Below are 25188 nucleotides of genomic sequence, written 5' to 3' on the forward strand. Positions count from 1 at the left end.
CCCCAGCACCTAGGACAAGCTCCCTGCCTGATCATGTTCCCCTCAGCGCATGGGACAAGCTCCCTGCCTGATCCTGTTCCCCTCAGCGCCTGGCACAAGCTCCCTGCCTGATCCTGTTCCCCTCAGCGCCGGGGACAAACTCCCTGCCAGCTCCTGTGGCGCCTCGGACAAGCTCCCTGCCAGATCCTGTTCCCCCCAGCGCTCCCTGCCTGATCCTGTTCCCCTCAGCACTCCCTGCCTGATCCTGTTCCCCTTCAGCGCCTGGGACAAAATTCCTGCCTGATCCTGTTCGCCTCAGCACTCCCTTCCTAATTCTGTGGTGCCTGGGACAAGCTCCCTGCCTGACCCTGTTCCCCTCAGCACTCCCTGCCTGATCCTGTTCCCCTCAGTGCTCCCTGCCTGATTCTGTGGCGTCTGGGACAAGCTCCCTGCCTGATCCTGTTTCCCCCAGCGCCTGGGACAAGCTCCCTGCCTGATCATGTTCCCCTCAGCGCATGGGACAAGCTCCCTGCCTGATCCTGTTCCCCCCAGCGCCTGGGACAAGCTCCCTGCCTGATCATGTTCCCTCAGCGCATAGGACAAGCTTCCTGCCTGATCCTGTTCCCCTCAGCGCCGGGGACAAGCTCCCTGCCAGGACCCACAGCACCGCCCATTCCGTGGCAGGGGTGGAAACAAGAGTTGCTTCTTTACAGAGAACCTCCTGCTGCAAATCAATTATCATCCAAAAAAGAAGGGTATTCTGACGCACTGCCCCGTGACCGAAACCAGGCGCGGACAGGCCTAGAGGTCAATAGGACAATGCTTGAATCAAAAATGCAAAAGGCTAGTGTAGTCCTTTCTTTGTGGTCAAAGTGGGCCATTTTGATAAGTTACTTCACCATGTGAGCAGTAGTTTTGACCAGTGTTACCGAATGAATATTCTTTAAAATGCACAATTGACATCACATTGTATCAAAACCCTCCCCCTTTGGTACTACTCAAACAGTCTGTCACAAAAGGAATGAACTGCCATTTGCAGCTGTGGGACACCTTTTCATTGGTGCCCGAGACAATTGTATCCCGCAGTCCGCCCATGTCCAAAACCCAGGTCGTTTGTCAACAGCTGCTGCCCGCCCCCGCCGCCCCAGCGTAGTGCTCATGGAAGTTTTGAAGAAATTATTGCACATCTGGTCAATTACTATCAGCCAAATGTCAACACCGTAACGGAGAGGCATGTCCTCTACACCAGGCCGCAACTAGAACATGGCGGCCCTCTATGCCGGGCAGGAACTAGAGGACCAGACGATGGAGCAGAACATGGCGGCCCTCTACGCCGGGCCGCAACTAGAGGGCGAGAGGATGGAGCACAACATGACGGCCTTCTAGGCCAGGCCGCAACTAGAGGGCAAGACGATTGAGCAGAACATGGTGGCCCTCTAGGCCAGGCCGCAACTAGAGGGCGAGAGGATTGAGCAGAACATGGCGGCCCTCTAGGCCAGGCCCCAACTAGAGGGCGAGACGATTGAGCAGAACATGGCAGCCTTCTAGGCCAGGCCGCAACTAGAGGGTTAGACAATTGAGCAGAACATGGTGGCCCTCTAGGTCAGGCCGCAACTAGAGGGCGAGACGATTGAGCAGAACATGGCGGCCCTCTAGGCCAGGCCGCAACTAGAGGGCGAGACGATTGAGCAGAACATGGCGGCCCTCTAAGATGCTAGCAAATTTGGGGCATTTCACTGTGAAGTATCATAGGATCAATGAACGCTCTACACCAATGGCTGCGGCTTGCTGTAGACCCCAGCCATCACAAAGTCACCACAGTGGCCAAACGTGTAGTGCATTATGTGGTTTGGAGCAATGCCATATGCAAAGAGATAGCCAGTTAGTGCGACAATCATCTGACCACCCTGGCATGTGCGATGAATCGCTCCAGGAGTAAGGATGCGAGTGGAGCCTCATGCCAAAAGACCACGAGAAGTACTACGGAGATCCACGGCCCAAGTATGAGAAGTGCTTCAGATGTGGATGCTCATTTCACAAGTCTACAGAAACATCCTGCGTGGAGGCACAGGTGTGCGACCTGTGGTCACAGGAACCACTTATCACAAGTTTGGCATCAAGGCAAGAGGTTGCGACCCATCATCAGATCGAATAGTGGCTCTAAAGGCACTTGAGGAAGATCCCAATGAAGGCAAGGATCCAACCGATAAATCACTGACTTGGTCCTGTCATTTAAAAGGACCTGAAGAAGGACCACTGAGACCCATGAGACGGGTGACAGACGCTAAGAAGCATTCTCCAGATGGCGGATTCTGCCTCCATTTATACGGTCAGTCCCGTCCCACTACTCAACAATGTGTTAGCCCAAGAAATCAGTTCCCTTAACCCACCCCCCTCGACACCACATACCATCCGTCGCCAGACAGCTTTCCAGCACTCATGCAATACAAGGTTTCATGTGTTAAAACGCAGCAAAAATGGCAGTGAACACAAAATATCACGGCAAAAAGGCAGTGGTTTTGCCACCACAAACCATGCAAAGGATGCGGGGGGCACCCCCGCAACCACCGGACCCATTATACCATTTAAAGGGAGCAGGGTACACCTTTAACGGGTCAAACCACAGCATTTTTGCTGCAATTTTTTGTTCATGCAACATTTTTGCCGCGATTTTATCACTGCATACCCAATACAAGCAATGGCCAACTGTCTGAAACATGTGTGCGGCTGCCACAGCAACCACAGCAGCCACAGTAGCCACCCTAGCCACAGCAGCCACAGGTTCCAATCTGGAACAGCAGCCACAGCAGCCACAGCAACCACAGGAGCCACAGCAGGCACAGCAGGCACAGCAGCCACAGCAGGCACAGCAGCCACCGCAGCCACCATAGCCACAACAGCTACGGGTTCCAAGCTGGAACAGCAGCCAAAGCAACCACAACAAACACAGCAGCCACATCAGCCACAGCAAACACAGCAGGCACAGCAGGCACAGCAGCCACAGCAGGCACAGCAGCCACAGCAGCCACAGCAGGCACTGCAGCCACAGCAGGCACAGCCGCCACAGCAGCCCCAGCAGCCCCAGCAGGCACAGCAGCCCCAGCAGGCACAGCAGCTACAGCAGTCCCAGCAGCCCCAGCAGGCACAGCAGGCACATCAGCCACAGGTTCCAAGCTGGAAACACCAGGGATCATTTGCCATCAACGTCTGACCTGGAGCATCCTAATAAGTACTCTCATGTTGAGGCAGTTCAATAGATATCCCTCCAACCATCGATTCAAAGCTGCAGACATCCTTGCCTTCCTTGATACACATAAAGTACTGGAAAATGCCACCCAGACGGACTTCACAGTATTCACTGCCATTCTAGGCAAGCTGAAATGATGCCGTAGGTGGGGGCACAACCTGTCAAACATCAAGTGTGGAAGACACCTTTCCACCTGCTTGATATACTGGAAGCACTCATACGAAGCACGGCAAACTCTGGGGTTATCGATAGGATGGTTCATGCTAGCAGGAAAGGGGGCTGAAGACAGCATCAGAATGGGCGCCGATCTCAGAAGTCGCAGCCGCTACATTGAGGCGAACACGCGTCTCCCTCCTAATATCACTCAAAAGGTCTGCAGGGTCAGTGATTCTGCAGTCTCTTACACCCTGGACATAAGGTCAGCCTATCACCAGGTAGAATTTACAGAGGTTTTAAAAAAATATATTCTCTCTCCAGAAAGAACATGGCATGATAACCTGTTCTGTGGTTTTTTTCCCACTTTGAGATGAGAGTTTGCTGCCATCGCTTTTTGCTCACTGTACCTTTCCCACATGGGAAATATCCATTTGCATTTCAGTCTTTGTCCCGCCCACATGGGCAGTCCAGCATCGAAATACTGTGGTAATTCCCTTCTGAACAAGAGTACCAACAGCAACCCCATGCACGTGTTTCAGCCTTGTTGGGCCTCATCAGTGAGGTGGAGCTGTGCCTCTCTGAGCGCAGTGAGCAGGGACTCCATGTCGGGTTTCCCCCAGGGAAATCAGGGTGACCACCCCAAGTTCCTTGCAAATATTTCGAAAAAGGTAGCAGGCGCTCCTCTCCAGAAAGAACATGGCATGATAACCTGTTCTGTGTTTTTTTCCCACTTTGAGATGAGAGTTTGCCCTCATGCATATATTCAGGCAATCCCACTGCCCATGTGTCCTCATGCACATATTCAGGGAACCCCATGGCTCCTGTGCCCTCATGCATATATTCTGGGAATCCCATGGCTCCTGTGCCCTCATGCATATATTCAGGGAATCCCACTGCCCCTGTGCCCTCATGCATATATTCAGGGAATCCCACTGCCCCTGTGCCCTCATGCATATATTCAGGGAATCCCACTGCCCTGTGCCCTCATGCACATATTCAGGGAATCCCATTGGCCCTGTGCCCTCATGCATATATTCAGGGAATCCCACTGCCCCTTCGCCCTCATGCATATATTCAGGGAATCCCATGGGCCCTGTGCCCTCATGCATATATTCTGGGAATCCCATGGCTCCTGTGCCCTCATGCATATATTCAGGGAATCCCATGGGCCCTGTGCCCTCATGCATATATTCAGGGAATCCCACTGCCCTGTGCCCTCATGCATATATTTAGGGAATCCCATGGGCCCTGTGCCCTCATGCATATATTCAGGGAATCCCACTGCCCCTGTGCCCTCATGCATATATTCAGGGAATCCCACTGCCCCTGTGCCCTCATGCATATATTCAGGGAATCCCACTGTCCCTGCGCCCTCATGCATATATTTAGGGAATCCCATGGGCCCTGTGCCCTCATGCATATATTCAGGGAATCCCACTGCCCCTGTGCCCTCATGCATATATTCAGGGAATCCCACTGCCCCTGTGTCCTCATGCATATATTCAGGGAATCCCACTGCCCCTGCGCCCTCATGCATATATTTAGCGAATCCCATGGGCCCTGTGCCCTCATGCATATATTCAGGGAATCCCACTGCCCCTGTGCCCTCATGCATATATTCAGGGAATCCCACTGCCCCTGTGCCCTCAAGCATATATTCAGGGAATCCCACTGCCCCTGTGCCCTCAAGCATATATTCAGGGAATCCCACTGCCCCTGCGCCCTCATGCATATATTCAGGGAATCCCACTGCCCCTGTGCCCTCATGCATATATTCAGGGAATCCCACTGCCCCTGTGCCCTCATGCATATATTCAGGGAATCCCACTGTCCCTGCGCCCTCATGCATATATTTAGGGAATCCCATGGGCCCTGTGCCCTCATGCATATATTCAGGGAATCCCACTGCCCCTGTGCCCTCATGCATATATTCAGGGAATCCCACTGCCCCTGTGTCCTCATGCATATATTCAGGGAATCCCACTGCCCTGTGCCCTCATGCATATATTCAGGGAATCCCACTGCCCCTGCGCCCTCATGCATATATTTAGCGAATCCCATGGGCCCTGTGCCCTCATGCATATATTCAGGGAATCCCACTGCCCCTGTGCCCTCATGCATATATTCAGGGAATCCCACTGCCCCTGTGCCCTCAAGCATATATTCAGGGAATCCCACTGCCCCTGTGCCCTCAAGCATATATTCAGGGAATCCCACTGCCCCTGCGCCCTCATGCATATATTCAGGGAATCCCACTGCCCCTGTGCCCTCATGCATATATTCAGGGAATCCCACTGCCCTGTGCCCTCATGCATATATTCAGGGAATCCCACTGCCCCTGCGCCCTCATGCATATATTTAGGGAATCCCATGGGCCCTGTGCCCTCATGCATATATTCAGGGAATCCCACTGCCCCTGTGCCCTCATGCATATATTCAGGGAATCCCACTGCCCCTGTGCCCTCATGCATATATTCAGGGAATCCCACTGTCCCTGCGCCCTCATGCATATATTTAGGGAATCCCATGGGCCCTGTGCCCTCATGCATATATTCAGGGAATCCCACTGCCCCTGTGCCCTCATGCATATATTCAGGGAATCCCACTGCCCCTGTGTCCTCATGCATATATTCAGGGAATCCCACTGCCCTGTGCCCTCATGCATATATTCAGGGAATCCCACTGCCCCTGTGCCCTCATGCATATATTCAGGGAATCCCACTGCCCCTGTGCCCTCAAGCATATATTCAGGGAATCCCACTGCCCCTGTGCCCTCAAGCATATATTCAGGGAATCCCACTGCCCCTGCGCCCTCATGCATATATTCAGGGAATCCCACTGCCCCTGTGCCCTCATGCATATATTCAGGGAATCCCACTGCCCTGTGCCCTCATGCATATATTCAGGGAATCCCACTGCCCCTGCGCCCTCATGCATATATTTAGGGAATCCCATGGGCCCTGTGCCCTCATGCATATATTCAGGGAATCCCACTGCCCCTGTGCCCTCATGCATATATTCAGGGAATCCCACTGCCCCTGTGCCCTCATGCATATATTCAGGGAATCCCACTGTCCCTGCGCCCTCATGCATATATTTAGGGAATCCCATGGGCCCTGTGCCCTCATGCATATATTCAGGGAATCCCACTGCCCCTGTGCCCTCATGCATATATTCAGGGAATCCCACTGCCCCTGTGTCCTCATGCATATATTCAGGGAATCCCACTGCCCTGTGCCCTCATGCATATATTCAGGGAATCCCACTGCCCCTGCGCCCTCATGCATATATTTAGCGAATCCCATGGGCCCTGTGCCCTCATGCATATATTCAGGGAATCCCACTGCCCCTGTGCCCTCATGCATATATTCAGGGAATCCCACTGCCCCTGTGCCCTCAAGCATATATTCAGGGAATCCCACTGCCCCTGTGCCCTCAAGCATATATTCAGGGAATCCCACTGCCCCTGCGCCCTCATGCATATATTCAGGGAATCCCACTGCCCCTGTGCCCTCATGCATATATTCAGGGAATCCCACTGCCCTGTGCCCTCATGCATATATTCAGGGAATCCCACTGCCCCTGCGCCCTCATGCATATATTTAGGGAATCCCATGGGCCCTGTGCCCTCATGCATATATTCAGGGAATCCCACTGCCCCTGTGCCCTCATGCATATATTCAGGGAATCCCACTGCCCCTGTGCCCTCATGCATATATTCAGGGAATCCCACTGTCCCTGCACCCTCATGCATATATTTAGGGAATCCCATGGGCCCTGTGCCCTCATGCATATATTCAGGGAATCCCACTGCCCCTGTGCCCTCATGCATATATTCAGGGAATCCCATGGCTCCTGTGCCCTCATGCATATATTCTAGGAATCCCATGGGCCCTGTGCCCTCATGCATATATTCAGGGAATCCCACTGCCCCTGTGCCCTCATGCACATATTCAGGGAATCCCATAGGCCCTGTGGCCTCATGCACATATTCAGGGAATCCCATGGGCCCTGTGCCCTCATGCACATATTCAGGGAATCCCACTGTCCCTGTGCCCTCATGCATATATTTAGGGAATCCCACTGCCCTGTGCCCTAATGCATATATTCAGGGAATCCCACTGCCCAGTGCCCTCAAGCATATATTCAGGGAATCCCACTGCCCCTGCGCCCTCATGCATATATTTAGGGAATCCCATGGGCCCTGTGCCCTCATGCATATATTCAGGGAATCCCACTGCCCCTGTGCCCTCATGCACATATTCAGGGAATCCCATAGGCCCTGTGGCCTCATGCACATATTCAGGGAATCCCATGGGCCCTGTGCCCTCATGCACATATTCAGGGAATCCCACTGTCCCTGTGCCCTCATGCATATATTTAGGGAATCCCACTGCCCTGTGCCCTAATGCATATATTCAGGGAATCCCACTGCCCAGTGCCCTCAAGCATATATTCAGGGAATCCCACTGCCCCTGCGCCCTCATGCATATATTTAGGGAATCCCACTGCCCCTGTGCCCTCAAGCATATATTCAGGGAATCCCACTGCCCCTGTGCCCTCATGCATATATTCAGGGAATCCCAGGGGAAGCGTCCTGGCGAGCCTCCGGGCTGAATGCTCTCAATCGATGTTGACTGATTCTGTCTGTGTGTCTGACAATGGGGTCTGTGATGGGGTACATCTTAGAAGCCAGTCATGTCTGACCTTTGGTGGTCAGCCACCCCCTTGCTTCTTGGACGGATGACCTGTGCAAAGGCTCCATGTGCCTAGTGTCCCTCCAGCCTTGTGGCTAACTAAGTATCTAGTCCACAAATGGAGGAACCTGGGTGTTGCCCTGAGCTTTGTGAACATCCTGATGGCCAGGCCATACCTCCCTGGTAGGCGTGATTTAATAAATAGGCAACTTTAGTCTGATAAGAAAGCTTTATTACAAGCATCCATAACACAGCATTCCAGAAAGGCAGAAGGAAAGCGGGTCACAGCGCTTCAGCCCTGGCCTGGGGGGGGTTCACGATTTAAACTGTTCATTTAGATAGGGTTGGCAAATGTATCAACATAGACGAGGCTGCTGCCGCGCGCGTTGGCAGAACTGTCTTAGACGGTGCCACAAGATCCAGTGCACAGGGCTGGAATTGGGTCCAGAATCCCAGAGACTCGCGGGCAAAATAACCCCAAAAGTCAGTGACTGAAGAGCCTGGGTGGGGAGGTCCTGTTCCAGGGCAGAGGGACTGAGGGAGGAATGACTCTCCTGTGATGTAGCTAAGAGTCATGTCTGCATTTAGTAGACATAGAAGACGGACTACCAGCACTGCAGTACGGCTAGAAGACAGACTATCATCTCAGTCCTTTTTGTGAACAGAAGACTATAGAAGGGAGAAAAGATCATATTAATAACGGTGTTGCCTTAGCACTGTTACGGATGGATTACCACTGTAGAGAAAACATTTGTGTGCAAAACAATAAAATCATACAGAAAAAGCATGTTGGTTGCTGCCATCTGTGGGGTGGGGGGGGGGCAGTCTGGAAAGTTATAGCGGCCTCATCGAAGGGCAGTATAATGGTGTCTGGAAACCTGTAGCACTGGGCTCACGCCCAATTACAGCATTTACATAAGTCATCAAACACAAGCCCTGGTGGGCAATCAAAGAGAATCATTTGACCATGGGAGCAGGTGTAGAATTTGCTGGGGTCCTCTGGGTGGGCACAGCGGATGCCGTTGGGTTGGTTTAGGCACAGCTTGTCTGAGGGCGCAGGGGTGATGCGCTCCTGGGAGGCGCCTCCATCAGGGCATTTTGAACTGGACTGCTGAGCGGTGGATGAAGGGGTGTCATTGTGGGTATCTGATGAAACATTGCCTATGGAAGAAAAGTGATATGGAAATCAGAACAGACAGAAAGGCTGTGTTTATTTATTGGCCTTTCATATGACTGGTCGCTGCAATACCAGCGGTTATGATTAATTAGCACCCAGGGCAGGGGAGCCAACCAATCAGTTTCCTCTGAGCGGCGGCTGAATCCCACGATCCGATCCCACGTTCTGAGCAGTCAGAAGGCTGCTCCCCTGCCCCACCATCTTACCCCCACCCTCTCCTCTGGTCCCTGTTTCCTTCCATCCAGCACCCCTACCCCACTGACCTGATTTATTTCGGTGGCAGTGGCTGCGCCGAAGCCTCTCCAGCTTCCCAGGCCTCCACAGAAATGGAAGAGGGGCTCTGTATGGAGCCCCCACCTTCCAGCTCCACAGAGGCCATCTTAGGTAAGTATTTTGAAGGTGTCCCGTTAATTCAAACAAAATGCATTGCTGTTAGCACTGTAACTGTAAGTGTTATTACCTGTCTAGATTGGGATTTGGGTGCAGCCAGTCTAGTCATTTCTTACTGTGGAATGACATTTGTAAAGGGCAGATATAATTCAGTAAGCATGAAAAGTGTTATTACCTATGTTGGCTGACATTTGGGTGCAGCCAGTCTAGCAATTTCTCACTGCATCATGGCACATTTTTCTGGGCATCTATAATGAAGTAAGCATAATAAGTGTTAGTGTGTGTCTAGACTAGCATTTTGCTGCAGCTCGACTAGCTATTTCTTACTGTGGGTTCACATTTTGTACTGGGCATCTTTGATAAAGCACCCACGATAAGTGTTATTTCCTGGCTAGACTTGCATTTGGGGGCAGCCAGTCCTTACTGTGGCATAGTACACTTTTCTGGGCATCTATGATAATGGAAGCATGATAAGTGTTATTTCCTGGTGCGACGATTCATGGGATCACGGCCCTTCTCCCCATGGGGGAGCCCTTCCATGTGACGCTATGAAGGTGAGGACGCTACCTGATAGCCCTCCTAGGGGTGGTAAAAAGCAGGGGACCTCACAGGGAGAGTCATTTCCCTATGGGGATAAAGACTCCCATTCCATACTGCAACTCCTTAATCCTCCTCCCGTAAAAAAACATGAAACCATTAGGCTCTGTCGAGGTTCAGGCTGACAGTACTACTGTGTATTAGTGTGATACCCCTTCTCTTCTTCCTGTAGATCTAAATATCTTAAATATGAAAACTCCAGCTAATCAGGATTTGTACTATGAAGGTACTGCGAAGAAGAAGAACATTCACAGAGTCATGCAGAACACTCATGTGAAAGTTACTGGGTCGAGATGGCTCCAAGGAGGCAAGAGGAGTACGCAAGTCAGCCCGACAATAGACTATGGCACTCCGCTGGAGAGGTCCAAGCCAAATAAGATAAAAATCAATGATGAACTCACTACAGAGCTCAACAGGTGTGAAGCCTGGTCAGCCTGGGAGATTGGAATCGGGAGAGAAGACGAGACGCAGCAGGAGCAACTCAGACGCTGGGAGGACGTGGCCGTAGACCAGAAGAGTCCTTCTATGGCCAAGCAAGAGCAAGCCAAGCTTGAATCCCGCAGATGGTGGTGTGACCTCAAGGAGGTGGACTGAGTGGTCCTGTAGCTATACTGCTACCACCTGGCTGGAATGCCCACAGAGATACAGCAGGACTGCAGAGAGAGAAGAGCAAAGCAGAACAAGCTTTTGCTGGGAACACAGAAGCCTGACACCCTAGGAAGAGCTGGTGACGTGCGTCTGCCAAAGTAAAGGTAATGGGAGCTAAGGCAGACCTTGTAGGGGGTGGGGCGTGGGAAGCAAACCTCAGGAGTTATCTCCCTCATCTCAGTATTCACATTGGGAATGAGAACTGCAAAACAAGCATCAGGAGTGATCTACCTCGTCTCAGTAATTATATTACGAATAAGAATTGTGAAGCAAGTCTCAGGAGTACGCACCATCATCGCAGTTATCACATTAAGAGCAAGAATTGTGATGCAAGCCTCAGGAGTGATCTCCTTTGCTTGCCTCAGTAATTGCATTGAAGATATAAATAGTTAGGAAGAACGCCTGGGGAGAAATCACCCTCATTTCAGTGACTATTCCAACAGTAACCAAAGTGAACATAGCCTCTGGAGTTGTAGCCCTCGTCTCAGTAAGAGGAACACGATTGTTAAAGTCAGAGATAAAGAGTGCGGTACATTCAAAAGAGGCTTCAGAGAAAACTGGGGGGAACTAGAAGGGCTCATAAGAACTATTGTGAAGAACAGATAGAAGAGCACTTTGAGTCAAGGAACCCGGAGAAAAGAGTCATTCTCCAGGGCTGTATTAGTTGAATCAGAAGCTAATGCCAAAGGTTGTAAAACACTCCAAGAGAAGGATAAACGTGTGGAGCCAGGAGATGGGAGTCATTCTCCTGGCACATTCTCAGAAGAAGAAGAACTGAACTGAAATAAAGACACCTTGCCCTAAAGGCTGATCCCTGCAGAACCAGGAGAAGGGAGTCATTCTCCTGGCACATCCTCTTCAAGAAGACGAACTGAACTGAAATAGACACTTTGCACTTGGGACTGATCCCTGCAGAACCAGGAGAAGGGTGTCATTCCCCTGGCACATTCTCAGAAGAAGATTAGAGCTAAAACAAAGACTCCTGAACATTGCCTCTAGTGCTGATCACTGCAGAACCAGGATAAGGGAGTCATTCTCCTGGCACCTTCTCAGAAGAAGATTGGAGCTAAAACAAAGACTCCTGAACATTGCCTCTAGTGCCGATCCCTGCAGAAGCAGGAGAAGGGAGTCATTCTCCTGGCAAATTGTCTTCAAGAAGAAGACCTGAACTGAAATAAAGACACTTTGCACTTAGGAGTGATCCGTGCAGAACGAGGAGAAGGGAGTCATTCCCCTGGTACATTCTCTTCAAGAAGAAGAACTAAACAGAAATAAAGAAACTTGGCCCTTAAAGCTGATCCCTGCAGAACCAGGAGAAGGGAGTCATTCTCCTGGCACATTCTCAGAAGAAGATTGGAGCTAAAGCAAAGACTCTTGAACATTGCTTCTAGAGCTGATCCCTGCCAAACCAGGGAAAGGAAGTAATTCTCCTGGAACGATTTAGGTTTCTTTTCTGTTACTTTGTGGTTACTTTGCAGTTATTCCTTGGTTAGGTAGGGTCTACTCTTAAGAACAAGGGAAAGGTAGGAGTTTTCTTCTTTCTTTGAATAAAATCACTTTGAAATGCCACCTCTGCCTCAGACAACTCACTCCAGCATGCCACAGTGGTTAGATTGGCATTTTGGTGCTGCCAGTCTAGGTATGTCTTTCTGTGGCATGGCATTTTCTACTGTGCATCATCAAGACTACAGTAAACATAGGTGTTATTACATGTCTGACCAGTTTTTACAGGTTTACTTATGGTGGCATTGCATTTCTAATAGCAAAGCGGTGACAGCTCAGCGGATTGAGCGCTTGCTGCTTCGATCCATGTGTGTGAACTGCAGGCCGCAGGTTGAACTCCTGGCTAGGCCAACTCAGTCTGTCATTCTTATGAGGTTGATAAATGAGGACCAACTTTGGTTGAGATGATAATTGTATGTAGATATGTGCTATGTATAGCGCTTTGGTGAAAGCACTATATAAATAACAAACCATTATAATTCATTAAAACATTAATGTCCCTGTGCACTGAAAGTGACTTGCATCGATTGGATTTTTGGATACTGTATTATTGCAGCAACTGCCATTGTAGGGGCTCTACCTATTATATAAAAACAACACCCGACATGCAGCTATAACTGGCATAATATGGAAGTAACCGGACATGCAAAATGTCATTTCTATGGCAGTGCCTCGGCCATTATTATTTTCTTGTTTTAATAATTTATTTAAAAGTTGAATACATTTTTAATCATATACTTCAAAACTCTTAATTCATTACCAAAAGCAATACATTACTCCAGACACAACATTCTAAAACAAACGTTATAGACATAAATTCATTCAAGACAATACAATACCATATACTATATACCCATCAGGGCTTCCCTTTGTAACCCTCAAGATTACACTTTCCACCTGTCTGACAAATTACTCACTTCCCTGCATCATTATTGTGGCTTATTGAGAAAAACATTGTCCTCCAACGTCTTGTGTATCACTATTAAAATATTCACTAAACCAATGGGCATTGAGATCGAGCATCCACACAAGAGCCTTTCCCACCTGACTTCACTGTTTAAATCCTCTAATCTCCTAAGGAACTTTCCCGACCAGACTTTCCCCAGCCCTAGTGTTGCGCTACAGCCAATCAGACACTGCCTTAGCATTTCTGCCTCCCCCGGTTTTTTACAGAGCCAACAATTTCTCTCTTGCCAAGGGATCCCTCTTATGGAGCCCCACCTTTGCCAGGAGCCTAGTAAGTTAAGACAAAAGTGCATATAAATGTAGCAATATTTCGGCCCTAGGAATCTCATCACAGAGGACGGCATCTCCTTATATTTCCTCAGGTGTGTGGTTCAGGTGTGTGGTTCAGGTGTGTGGTTAGCTCCCTTTGTAGTTTATACCATGACATTCTCTGTATATCTTTCCCCATTTTACAATTTTCATTTTGCTGCACATCTTCACCGTTCTTTCCTTCAATGTAAGTTTGTCTGAGTCCATTTCAGCAAGAATCGGGTCACAACACTCCCCATAATTTCTCAGTGCTTTGTCAGAATTATTGCTTAAATATACATTAAAAATTTCAAATGGCAAACCCGATGGTGGAACCAATATTGCCTCAGCCTTTATCGTACTATTGGGTCATTTGATACCCCATCCATGGCATATGAAGGCAGCACTCTTGTTTAAATGTGGTTGGAATCTAAAATATTCTTGGCTTCTTCAGTACATATTTCATATTTTAACATTTTTGCATGTATGTACTCTTTGTTACACCTGCAATCCACTTCTGGTGATATCACCAGGGTCAAAGAGGAACTGATGCCATTCGGATCGAAGGTCATGTGGCATCACTTCCTGTGATGTCATCAGGTCTGTGATGTTATTTTTGCTACCCCTGGCCTTTTTCTGCGCGCTCTGCGTATTCATGGAATTGTTCCCACAAACTAAGCCTATACGCTTGTCATGGCCAGAACACCCCTGACATCCCTCCATGCAAAGCACATTCTGCCATGTACACCTACCTCAGCTCGCTCCTCAGGTGTGAACCCACGTGCCCTGGTAAGACTTTGTGGGGTCCCCCGCAACCAGGCCAGCATCTCGGCAACACTGCGTAGGGTCCCCTGTAACTATTACTGGCACCCCAACAACATGCGTACCATTTTCCATAGCTCTTGTAAAACTCTGGTCAATCTGTGTGCAAACCCCCGTAAACCGTCCCTCCAGCCCGCTACACTGCTTACACGCACCCCTAAATTAGATCGGAACCCCGTCTGTGTGCAGGTACCCCTAAATCTAACATACAATCTCACCTCTGCGCAGTGATTCCTATGCGCAAGTGTCTGTATGCCTGCCTTCGGGTGGCGGATAGATAGGGAGCTTTGCGTGGACATTTCCCTGACAAGAGGTTGCGCGGTCAGATCCATGAATACGCTTGGTTGTCCACATTTGTGGGAGTGTGATGGACTGCCCATCCCTCGTAACGACCACATTTTCCCTTGTTCTTCCTCATTTTGCATGTTTCGCCCCCTTCTCTGGTCTCTGAGCAGGCCACGCCCATGCTCTGCATAGTGTCTCGCGCAAGGCACCCGGCCGCTCACAGAGACGTGTCGAGCCGGCGCAAGGTTCCTGCAAAGTTCGTAAAAGTCCTGCGTAATAAATTCCAGGAACCAGGCCTTTTGTGTTTTAGCTCCACACTGGCAGTCTTTACCCTAATAATCTGCAGCTATTAATCCCCTTCCTGAATTCCTTTATTTCTCCATTGTAATCTACGCCCTCCCCGATGGGTGCATGAAAATGTTTTTCCCAGTTGTAGTCAAGGGAGCTCCCAAACATCATTTTGAAATGGGCCCCATGACCCCCCACTCATCTTCAGCCGGCCCGCAAACGCCCTGGCCCTCAGTGTGCGCACTCTTGTGTTATCACTAAATTCAGATGCTTTCCACCCATACACTGGCCCTAAAGTTGCACTAAGTATTGTTTCACTCCCCAGGCACACACTTCATCTCATGTGCTCAATGCCCCTGGCTTGCTGCTGCTGCTTCATTTCACCTGAGACTAAGATAAGGCAACTGCTTATGGCCAGCCTCCATTTGAAGGATATTAACCCTTTAAGTGCACTTGGACTTAAATACACATCATGAATAGTGTTCTTGCTGTGTAACTGGGCGCACATGTAAATCCTAATTTAGAGGAGTGGAGGCCGCTTCCACTCCTCAAACCGTCAACTCCAGGGGACCCCCGCACTCTGGGTCGCCCAGGTGTGGGTCTGGCATTGGGGAGGAAGGATAGCTCAGGGGCAACACGTTTGTCTTGGAAGTAGGACAACGCAGCGCAACACAGGTTCGAACGTGATCTATTAAGCGCGTTATAAAAGAATGATTATAATTATGAAAAGGTTGAACCTTCCATTGGAAGACATTTTGTGGGGCGCACATCCGGTGCACTTTGGAAATGTTCCCAGGAGAGGCTGGGATGCTAACTATAAAATCACAAAGCATGGCAAGGGCATTCACTGGGCACAGTATCCCTTAGGACCTAAATTAATGTTAAGATTTTGCTTTTTATTATATGTAATGGGTCATTTGTCGCATTTTAATGGGGAAATGCAAAATGTACTTCAGGGCGCATGGAAAGGGATAAACAGGAGGAAAAGGAGATGAGAGAGTAGAGATGGTGTAAGGGGGCACACGCCACTGGGAGAGAAGGACAGGAGGGCACTCAGGCAGATTTGCACCCGGGGCAGGTGCGGCAGCCAACCAGGTTGCTCCAAACCCAGGGTGAATCTATTGCTCCTAGGGCAGGTTTGGCGCAATCTGCCACCTCGTCCCACCTGCTCCTGAGTGCCCCGGGTCCTGTCACCACCTCACGACCACTCCCTGCACCAGTTGCTCCCCCAAAGCTCTCGGGCTGCCATGGAAATGGAAGAGGGGTCCACATAAAGCTTCATTTTCCATTTTCATAGCGGCCATATTGAGTATTTGATTCAACAAACCGGTCACGACGAACACATGAGGCTTTTTTCTTTAACAAATATATTGCTATCAGCAGCGGGTTTTTAGTCTAGGTTGCGGATAGTAATAGTCACGGGCCGGCAGGCTTCACAGGCTGGTAACAGCATCGGCATTAAGGCCTGTGCGAGCTTGGGCCCTGGGAGGGTGGCCAACTTTTTGATATCCTTTTACGGGACACTTGCACACAAGGCGGTGATGACATCACAGCGTCATTCACGTTTGGCCCGCCCCATTTTGGCTCTTAAAACCTAGCTCAATTGCAATGCAAACGGTTTGCCCTTGGGAGGTGATGGTCACATATTCTAACTGCAAACATGACCATCACGACTCCAGGAACAAAGCTATAGCATTGGAATGAAGACATGTGTCAGAGCGTGAGCAGCTCGACGTGCAGGCTCACACCGAGCTGGGGCCGCAGAGCCGCCCGCGCCCAGAGAAAGAAAAGAGCAGGCGGCAGCGCCGTGGTGTGTAGACGGCCACTTCAGTGTGCAGAGTGGCTGTGCTGGAGGCAGGTTGTCCCGACTTGCTGTCTCCCGAGAGTCACACTCCAACTACGGGACACGGGACAATCTCGCAAAAAACAGGACAGTTGGCCACCTTAGCCCTGGGCCGTTACCGGCCCATAAAGCCAGCGGGCCCCGTGATTGTTGCTTTAATAAACAGTACAAGGTACTTTATTGGCAAGGCAACTTCAGCAAATATTGCCCGAGCAAACACATGGTCAAGGTTACGTGTAGTGATCCGTTTGGTTCCCAGTTTTTTTTAATGCACTTTGGGCCCCATTTTTAAGAGGTAATTTCACGGCAAGTCCATGAAATGACTCCCAGAATCGTTCTCAGTTACCACTCCTCGCTGTGGAGAAATGATGAGGGTGGTAGGGAGGTATAAATCCTCACTTTTGGAGTCCATAGGACGCCGCGCGGGTGATTCTGCCGCAGTGAATCAGACGATTTGCCCGCAGCAACTTGCCAGAGGTAAATCCTTCACTTGATGGTCGAAACTTGGAATTCGGCTGTGCGGTAAAAATGGCAGTAATTCTGTTACCGCCCCAAAAAAGTCACAGGGACTGGAATGACCACCACGTTTTTACTGCACCCCCAAACTTGTAACAAGGCCCCGTTTCTTCTCTGGGGATCTGCACAGGTATATGTTGCTGTCCTCGCTGCTAGCTGAGCTGCTCTTGTCCAATTTGCCCCACAAAAACATCATTATTCTTGTAAAAAGCGAAAGAAGGAAATGGGATGTAGAGGGCAGGTAGGACCTGGGAGAGAAGGAAGGGTGAAGAGGGCTAGGAGTGGCCAGGAAGCCACTGGCATAGAAGGAGGGAGAGGAGAAGGCGGCAGGAGGGCACTGGGGGAGGAGGAAGGTTTAAGAGTGCTAGGAGTGTCCAAGAAGCTACTGGGATAGAAGGAGGGAGAGGAGAAGGGGGCAGGAGGGCACTGGGGGAGGAGGAAGGTTTAAGAGTGCTAGGAGTGTCCAAGAAGCTACTGGGATAGAAGGAGGGAGAGGAGAATGGGGCAGGAGGGCACTGGGGGAGGAGGAAGGTTTAAGAGGGCTAGGAGTGGCCAGGAAGCTACTGGGATAGAAGGAGGGAGAGGGAAAAGGGGCAGGTAGGACCTGGGAGAGAAGGAAGGGTGAAGAGAGCTAGGAGTGGGCATGAAGCTACTGGAATAGAAGGAGGGAGAGGAGAAGGGGGCAGGAGGACACTGGGGGAGGAGGAAGGTTGAAGAGGGCTAGGACTGGCCGGAAGCTACAGGGATAGAAGCCTGATTTGCATATGGTCTTTCCCCTTTTGGAATGGCTTGGCAGGTCAAAGAGCAATGATCTGGAGGGTTGCCCAGAGCAAGGCCAGTGGGTATGATTAATTCCAAACCTTCCCGCCATCACCTCTTTTGTTTTTGCTTTGTCGCCCTGAGTGGGACGGGTATGCGCAGACGTGGATCCCGTGTTTGCCTGGCATAGAGACCGAAGTTACTCCTCACTGATGACCCCCAACAAGGCTAAAACATGTTGGGGGATGTTTGTGGTCTCGTGCAGAAGGGTTGTGACCTAGAAGTTCAAGCTGGACGACCACTTTTGGGGTGGCAAGCCTCATTTGCATATGGTCTTTCCCCTTTTGTAATGGCTTGGCAGGTGAAGAACCATGGTCTGGAGGGTTTCCCAGAGCAATTGCAGGAGGTTAAGACTAATTCTAATCCTTCCAGCCATCACCTCTTTGTGTTGCTTTGTCACCCTGAGTGGGACGGGTATGCCCAGACATGCATTCCGAGCTTGCTAGGGCAGGAGACTCAAGCTACTCCTCACTGATGAGGCCTGGCGAGGCTGAACATGTCTGTGGGTGCTTGTGGTCTCGTGCAGAAGGGTTATGACCTAGCAGTTCGGGCTGAACTGCCCCTTTGGGGTGGGACTAAGCCTGATTTGCATATGGTCTTTCCCCTTTTGGAATGGCTTGGCCGGCTGAAGAGCAATGATCTGGAGGGTTGCCCAGAGCAATGCCAGTGGTTATGATTAATTGCAAACCTCCCCGCCCTCGCCTCGTTTGTTTGGCTTGGGCCTTGGGTTGCTGCATCAGCCTTCTTGATGCCCACGTGCAGGCTGCAGGATTCATCTGATTGCATGGAGAGCAGGGGGCTCCCTCGCCCCCACTAGAAGGACCAGGGCACCGCCACCTCTCGGTACCCACCTGGTGGGTCCTGCTCACATTCGGATTGAGTCCAGGGTGCAGTTCCCCTGCTTGGCAAGGCAGGTCTGCCCAACTTGGTGTACAGTGATATGAAGCTGGCAGGTTGGGACCAAAGCTCAACGGGCCATCATTCGGGACCAGGTTTTTTAAACTGTATCCTGGTATTTGCACCCCTTCACAGCCCAGGACAACGCGCGATCTTAGATCAGAATAGTGTTAACCCCAAATATTCTGTTTAGAGGCAGATGCTGTCCCTCTGGGGGTACCCGCAGGGACTGCACAGTCCCTCTGGAACCCCCTCAATGGCTTTCCTTCATAAGGGGGTGAAACTTCATGTTTCCACCCAAAGAGGGGACGAGTGGACGGCTGCCACGATCTGGATCCCCAAATCCCCCCCCCGCTCTGCCTTTACTTTGCTCATTGTTTCTTCCTCAGTAGCTTTGAGTGGAGGCTCGCTCACTTCTTTCCAAACTGCACATTTCTGCCCGACGACCACGGATACAGCAGAGTCATGGGCTACAAGCATTGCAGCGCCCTCTGCTTCCACCCTATTTTCACCAAGAAATGGCTGCCCCTTTGGACAGAGACGTTGGGCACTTGAAAGGGGCGGCAGTGCTGGCAACACTTCTGTCATGTTGACGTATCCTGGACGACGGGGGCGGGAGGAACATGGGCGGGAAAAGAAGGGAAGTGACGCGGGAGGGGCGGGGCGAGTTAGTTAGTATTGAGGCACAAATAAAGAAAGACGTTTCACAGCACCTCTCCGTGTTGGCCTGTCATTGCCGCGACCTGTATGCGCGCTTTCCCTAGGCCTGGGATACCACAATGGCGACGAGGATGGGATCCTGAGAGGCAGGGTCGCCAGGAGACGAGCGCCGTGCAAACAGCGACGAGAACGCCCGCCGACCGACGCCCACAGCAACCCAGAAGCGAAGGGTGTCGTCGCAGCGTGGGGGCGTCACGGAACCTGACAGGAACCTGGCAGACAGGACGGAGAGAAATCCGGGCCGCGACGGTGAGCACGGAGGAACAGGCGAGCGCACGTGCGCGTAGTAATACGCGGCAGCGGCGGTGCCGGCTCAAGCAAGGGGCCAGGCTCACGCCGGAGCGTTTCAACAGGCGTGGTGCCCATCGATGGTGCTCGTGCCTCCCAAGGCGGCCATCACACCACGACAGCAGAATCCTGCGTAAGGAAGCCACGCTCCCAGCGCCATGTCCAATCAGGATGCAAACCAAGGGGCGGGAGCTGCAGGAAATGGGCCCCCAGCACCCGTAGACCAAATGCCAGATCACGTGCCCTACCAACTGCCGGACACGCTGGCCGCCCAGATGCCTGGAGCCTTTGACGTAACGGACACGAGCAACATGGGCCCCAGGTGGACCAAATGGATTCGAGACTTTGACCTGTACATGGGGGCCACAGGGCCCGTGGCGGATGCAAGGCAAGTGTGGCTCCTAAAGCTAGCGGTTGGCTCCGCCACCCGAGACATTATAGACGAGATGCCCCAGGACTCCATAGACTCCATACAAAAATTAAAGGACGCTCTAGCAGCATACTTCGCACCTCATACCAATGTCGATTATGAAAGGCACCTGTTCCACATCACAAAGCAGGCAAAAGGGGAGACCATGGACGCGTATGTAATGCGACTCCGCACAAAACTCAAGCACTGTGACTTCGCAAACTATTCGAACACTGAAGCCCTCAGATCGCAAATAATATCAGGGTGTGAGTCCCAAACCTTCCGCAGGAAATTGCTCCAAAAGTCCCGCACGCTAGAGGAAATACTGGCACTGGCCAGGGTCGAAAGAGCCATTGACTGTCAAGTGGAAAGTTTTGGGAGCACGCCGTTGGGCGAAAATTTGAACAAACTACATCTGGAGAAAAGGACAGAGGAACTATTCTGCTACAAGTGCAGATTCGAATATCCCCACAAAGGGACATGCCCAGCTATAGGACAACGCTGCACCACGTGCGGTGAAGAAGGCCATTTCAAAGCGGTGTGCAGACTGTTCAGGGATCGAGGGAGAGAGAGGCCACGAGAGAGCACCACTCGCTCGAGGAGTCGATATGGGGGAACACCGGGCACCCACTTGACCCAAAGTAACACCTCCAACCCTCCAAGTCAACTCGGAAGTGACCAGAGAGAGAAGGACTCCGGCGACGATCGCCAAAAGAGGAGAGAAAGAAGAAGATTCGTGACACGGGCCAAACCCGAAAGAAGATCAAGACGCCACATTCTCTATTTAGTCGAACAATCCCCCACAGAATCAGACCCTAGCTCTTCCGGGAGTGATCACAAAAAGAAGGCGTACGTCTACGAGCTAGGAAATCCCACAGCCACCGCTCATAGCCCCACCCTCATCATCAAGCTGCAGGAAAGACCAACGGAATTCCTCATCGATACAGGCGCCACCGTCAACGTGGTGAGTGAACAGGTATATGCCGAATTAGCCCCTAAACCAAAGCTCCAGCCAGCCACCGTTGATATCTACGCCTATGGCGCGAAACCTCCCCTCAAGTGCGTAGGAAAGTTCAGCGGGCTATGCCGATACAAGGGCCAAGAGATGAAAGTCCCAATCCACGTCCTGGCCACCGAAACGGACAGTGGATGTGTCCTGAGTTTCAAGGCCGCCGCAGATATGGGCCTGATACACATCCTATACAACATCATGGTTCATAAGTACATCGACCCGATTGACATGATCAATAACTTGTACCCAAAAATATTCAGAGGGGTTGGAAAACTCAAGAACCGACAAGTAAAGCTACACATAGACGACTCCATACGCCCAGTAGCCCAGCCCTACCGAGGGATCCCTGTTAACATTCAACAAAAGGTGGAGGATGAGCTAAAGAAATTGCTGGAACAGGACATTATTGAGAAGGCCTCGGGAGCAACCACCTGGGTTTCTCCGATCGTCCCTGTCCCCAAGAAGGGATCTGAAACCATTAGGTTGTGCGTCGACATGAGACGTCCCAACCAAGCAATCCGCAGGGAAAGATACCCTGCGCCACGCATAACGGACATGATATATCTGCTAAACGGAGCCAAGGTCTTCTCAAAACTGGACCTCCAGAAGGAATACCATCAGCTGGTCTTACACCCCGAGAGTCGCAACATAACCACATTTGTCACCCACGTTGGGTTATTCAGATATAAGAGGCTGAGCTTTGGGGTGTCGTCGGCCACAGAGATTTTCCAAGCTGAGGTGCATAACATCATAAAGCACATCCCCAACTGCCTCAACTACTCGGACGACATTCTGGTGTTTGGGACTGACGTGAAGAACCATGATGAAACCCTTATGAAGGTGTGTAAAGCTCTACACGATGCAAACCTCACACTCAACAAGGACAAGTGCGAGTTCCGGAAGAGCACGCTAAAATTCTTTGGCCACGTGTTCTCGGAGGTGGGGATGACCCCAGATCCAGACAAAGTCTCAGCCTTGAATGACACAGCTGCACCACTCAACGTGTCAGAACTTCGCTCGTTTTTAGGCCTCGCCAGTTACTGCAGCAGGTACATCAAGGATTTTGCCTCGGTCAGTGAACCGTTGCGGAAACTCACACACCAGAACGAGAAATTCGAGTGGACAAATGCGTGTCAAGTAGCTTTCGAAACCATCAGGGAAAGGGTTGCGAAAGCAGAAAACATGGCCTACTACGACCCCAACCGGAGAACAGAACTAACAGTGGACGCTAGTCCAGTAGGATTAGGGGCCATCCTGGCTCAAGTTGATCCCAAAGACCCACAACAGAGACACGTGGTTGCCTATGCCAGCCGCAGCTTAGCCGCCACTGAACGAGCCTACTCCCAGGCTGAGAAAGAAGGACTGGCGGTGGTGTGGGCATGTGAACACTTCCACTTATTCCTGTATGGAAAACCATTTCAGGTGGTCACCGATCACCAGGCGCTCCTGTTTCTCTATGGCAATCCCCAAGCCAAGATGCACCCGAGGATCGCCCGGTGGGGGCTGCGCCTGCAGGATTACGCCTTCGACATCATTCACAGACCAGGGAAGGGTGAAAACCCGGCTGACTTCCTGTCGAGGAGACCGAGGGACGAGAGCAGACCTGAGCCATCGGTGGCGGACCGCTACCTCAGATACCTAGTTCACCAAACCACGCCGGAGGGGGTTAACACAGAAGAGCTGGCAAGAGAAACTGAAAACGACCCTGCATGCCGCATCATATGTGAAGGCCTCACGTCCGGACAATGGAGAAGGGCTAAAGAGAGAGGTAAAGCGGCAGGGGGCCAGACATGGGAAGACGTGGAACGACTTCTCCTTGTGAAAGAAGAATTGGCAGTATCAGAAGACCACCTACTACTCAAGGACTGCAAGCTGGTGATCCCAACAACCCTGCGAGATAAGGTCATCAACCTGGCACACGAGACTCATCGAGGCATCGTCTCCACACAGCGCATGCTGCGCCAAAAGGTGTGGTTTCCACGAATGGATGCCCGAGTGGAGGCCGCCCTGAGAACATGCCCCACCTGCTGCATAATTACCCCAAACCGACATCCGGAGCCATTACAAATGTCCGAACTTCCACAAAACATATGGGAAGCGGTGGCCGTCGACTTCTTTGGACCCATCGAAGGGGGAAAATATGTCCTTGCAGTGATGGATGAATACTCCCGATATCCAGAAGTCCAGATGATCTCGTCTACGGCCGCACATCACGTCGTCCCAGCACTGGACCACATATTCTCTGCCAACGGGGTGCCTAAGGTACTCAAGACCGACAGCGGGGCCCCGTTCTGTGGACATCAGTTTGCAAGGTTTGCGGAATACTTAGGGTTCCGACAACGGAAGGTGACCCCGCTGTGGCCACAAGCAAACGGGATGATCGAACGATTCATGGCAAATCTCAAGCGGGCCTTGCAAATTGCTCGCATCACGGAACAACCATATGAACAGGTACTTAACCAACTGCTGCGGGACTACCGGGGAACGCCCCATAGCACCACAGGGAAGACCCCTGCTGAACTCATGTTTGGGCGCAACCCTCAAACCCGCATTCCCCAAGCAGAGGCAAGTGCACCACGTGCAGCGATGGACGCGGAAGTCCGAGAGCGGGATGAAGCAGCAAAGAATAGAATGAAAGAATATACCGACCCCCGCCGAAGAGCCCAGACATCCCAAATAAACATCGGGGATGTGGTGGCCGTTCGACAACCTTTGACTCATAAGCACACGCCTGCATTTCGGGAAGAGCCTCTTCTCGTTACGCAGAAGAAGGGGTCGATGATCACTGCACAAGGCTCCACGGGAGAAATAACCCGGAACTCGTTCCATTTCAAGGAACTCCCACCGCCCGGAACAAGACGCCTGAGTGGAAGGGTACAGGCCCCACCAGAGGAAGAATACAGTGATCAACAAGGAGAGGATCCGTGGGATGCCGATGAATCGGATCAAGATCCAGAAACCGAGACGACCGTGAGTAGATCGTCACCACGGGCTGAACTGACACGACCACAGCGAGTTCGGACCAGACCTCGCCGGTGGATCGAGGAAATGGAATAGTGACTTACCAGATCATCGCCCGTTGCGATGAGTGTGGTAATGGTTTAAAAAGGGGGGAGATGTCATGTTGACGTATCCTGGATGACGGGGGCGGGAGGAACATGGGCAGGAAAAGAAGGGAAGTGACGTGGGAGGGGCGGGGCGAGTTAGTTAGTATTGAGGCACAAATAAAGAAAGACGTTTCACAGCACCTCTCCGTGTTGGCCTGTCATTGCCGCGACCTGTATGCGCGCTTTCCCTAGGCCTGGGATACCACAACTTCCCTCCTCTCCTTCACTGAACTCCCTCTTCCTAGTCCCCAATTTCACAGGGATGAGTCGGCCCTGAGCAGGTTCCACTTCAGGAGTGTGATGGATATGGCATTGAAAGGGATGGGAGTAATGGGGGGAGTGTTTGGTGCACACTCCTTTAGAATAGGGGCGGCCACATCAGCGGCCGAACTGGGCATGGGAACAGAGGCTATTATGAAGATTGGGGGATGGAAGTCAGATTGTTTTAGGAGGTACATAAGGTCGGACAAAATGTAGCATTAATGAGCACCTTCTTCCGATTAACAGCAGCTCGAAGGAGGAGACGGTCCGTTT

The 25188-nt window shown here is 51.3% G+C and overlaps 1 protein-coding gene across 6 annotated transcripts in view; it reads right to left on the reverse strand.

The window, feature by feature from the left end:
* LOC138520773 (chitotriosidase-1-like) overlaps positions 1–25188 on the reverse strand; it is a 344502-nt gene that overhangs the window by 16431 nt on the left and 302883 nt on the right. For 4 of the 6 annotated variants that reach the window (XM_069633070.1, XM_069633069.1, XM_069633067.1 and 1 more), the window contains one exon: positions 8290–9240. The exons of 1 other annotated variant lie outside the window; for it this stretch is intronic. In XM_069633070.1, the coding sequence (XP_069489171.1) occupies positions 8972–9240 (269 nt within the window). In that variant the 3' untranslated portion in view covers positions 8290–8971. Of the gene's footprint in view, positions 1–8289; positions 9241–9821; positions 9895–25188 lie in introns of those variants that run through there. One more of the 6 variants, XR_011282878.1, reaches the window with a different exon arrangement.

The sequence above is a fragment of the Ambystoma mexicanum genome, chromosome 13 (assembly GCF_040938575.1).
Source record: "Ambystoma mexicanum isolate Mex_15411 chromosome 13, UKY_AmexF1_1, whole genome shotgun sequence".
Classification (NCBI taxonomy): Eukaryota; Metazoa; Chordata; class Amphibia; order Caudata; family Ambystomatidae; genus Ambystoma; species Ambystoma mexicanum.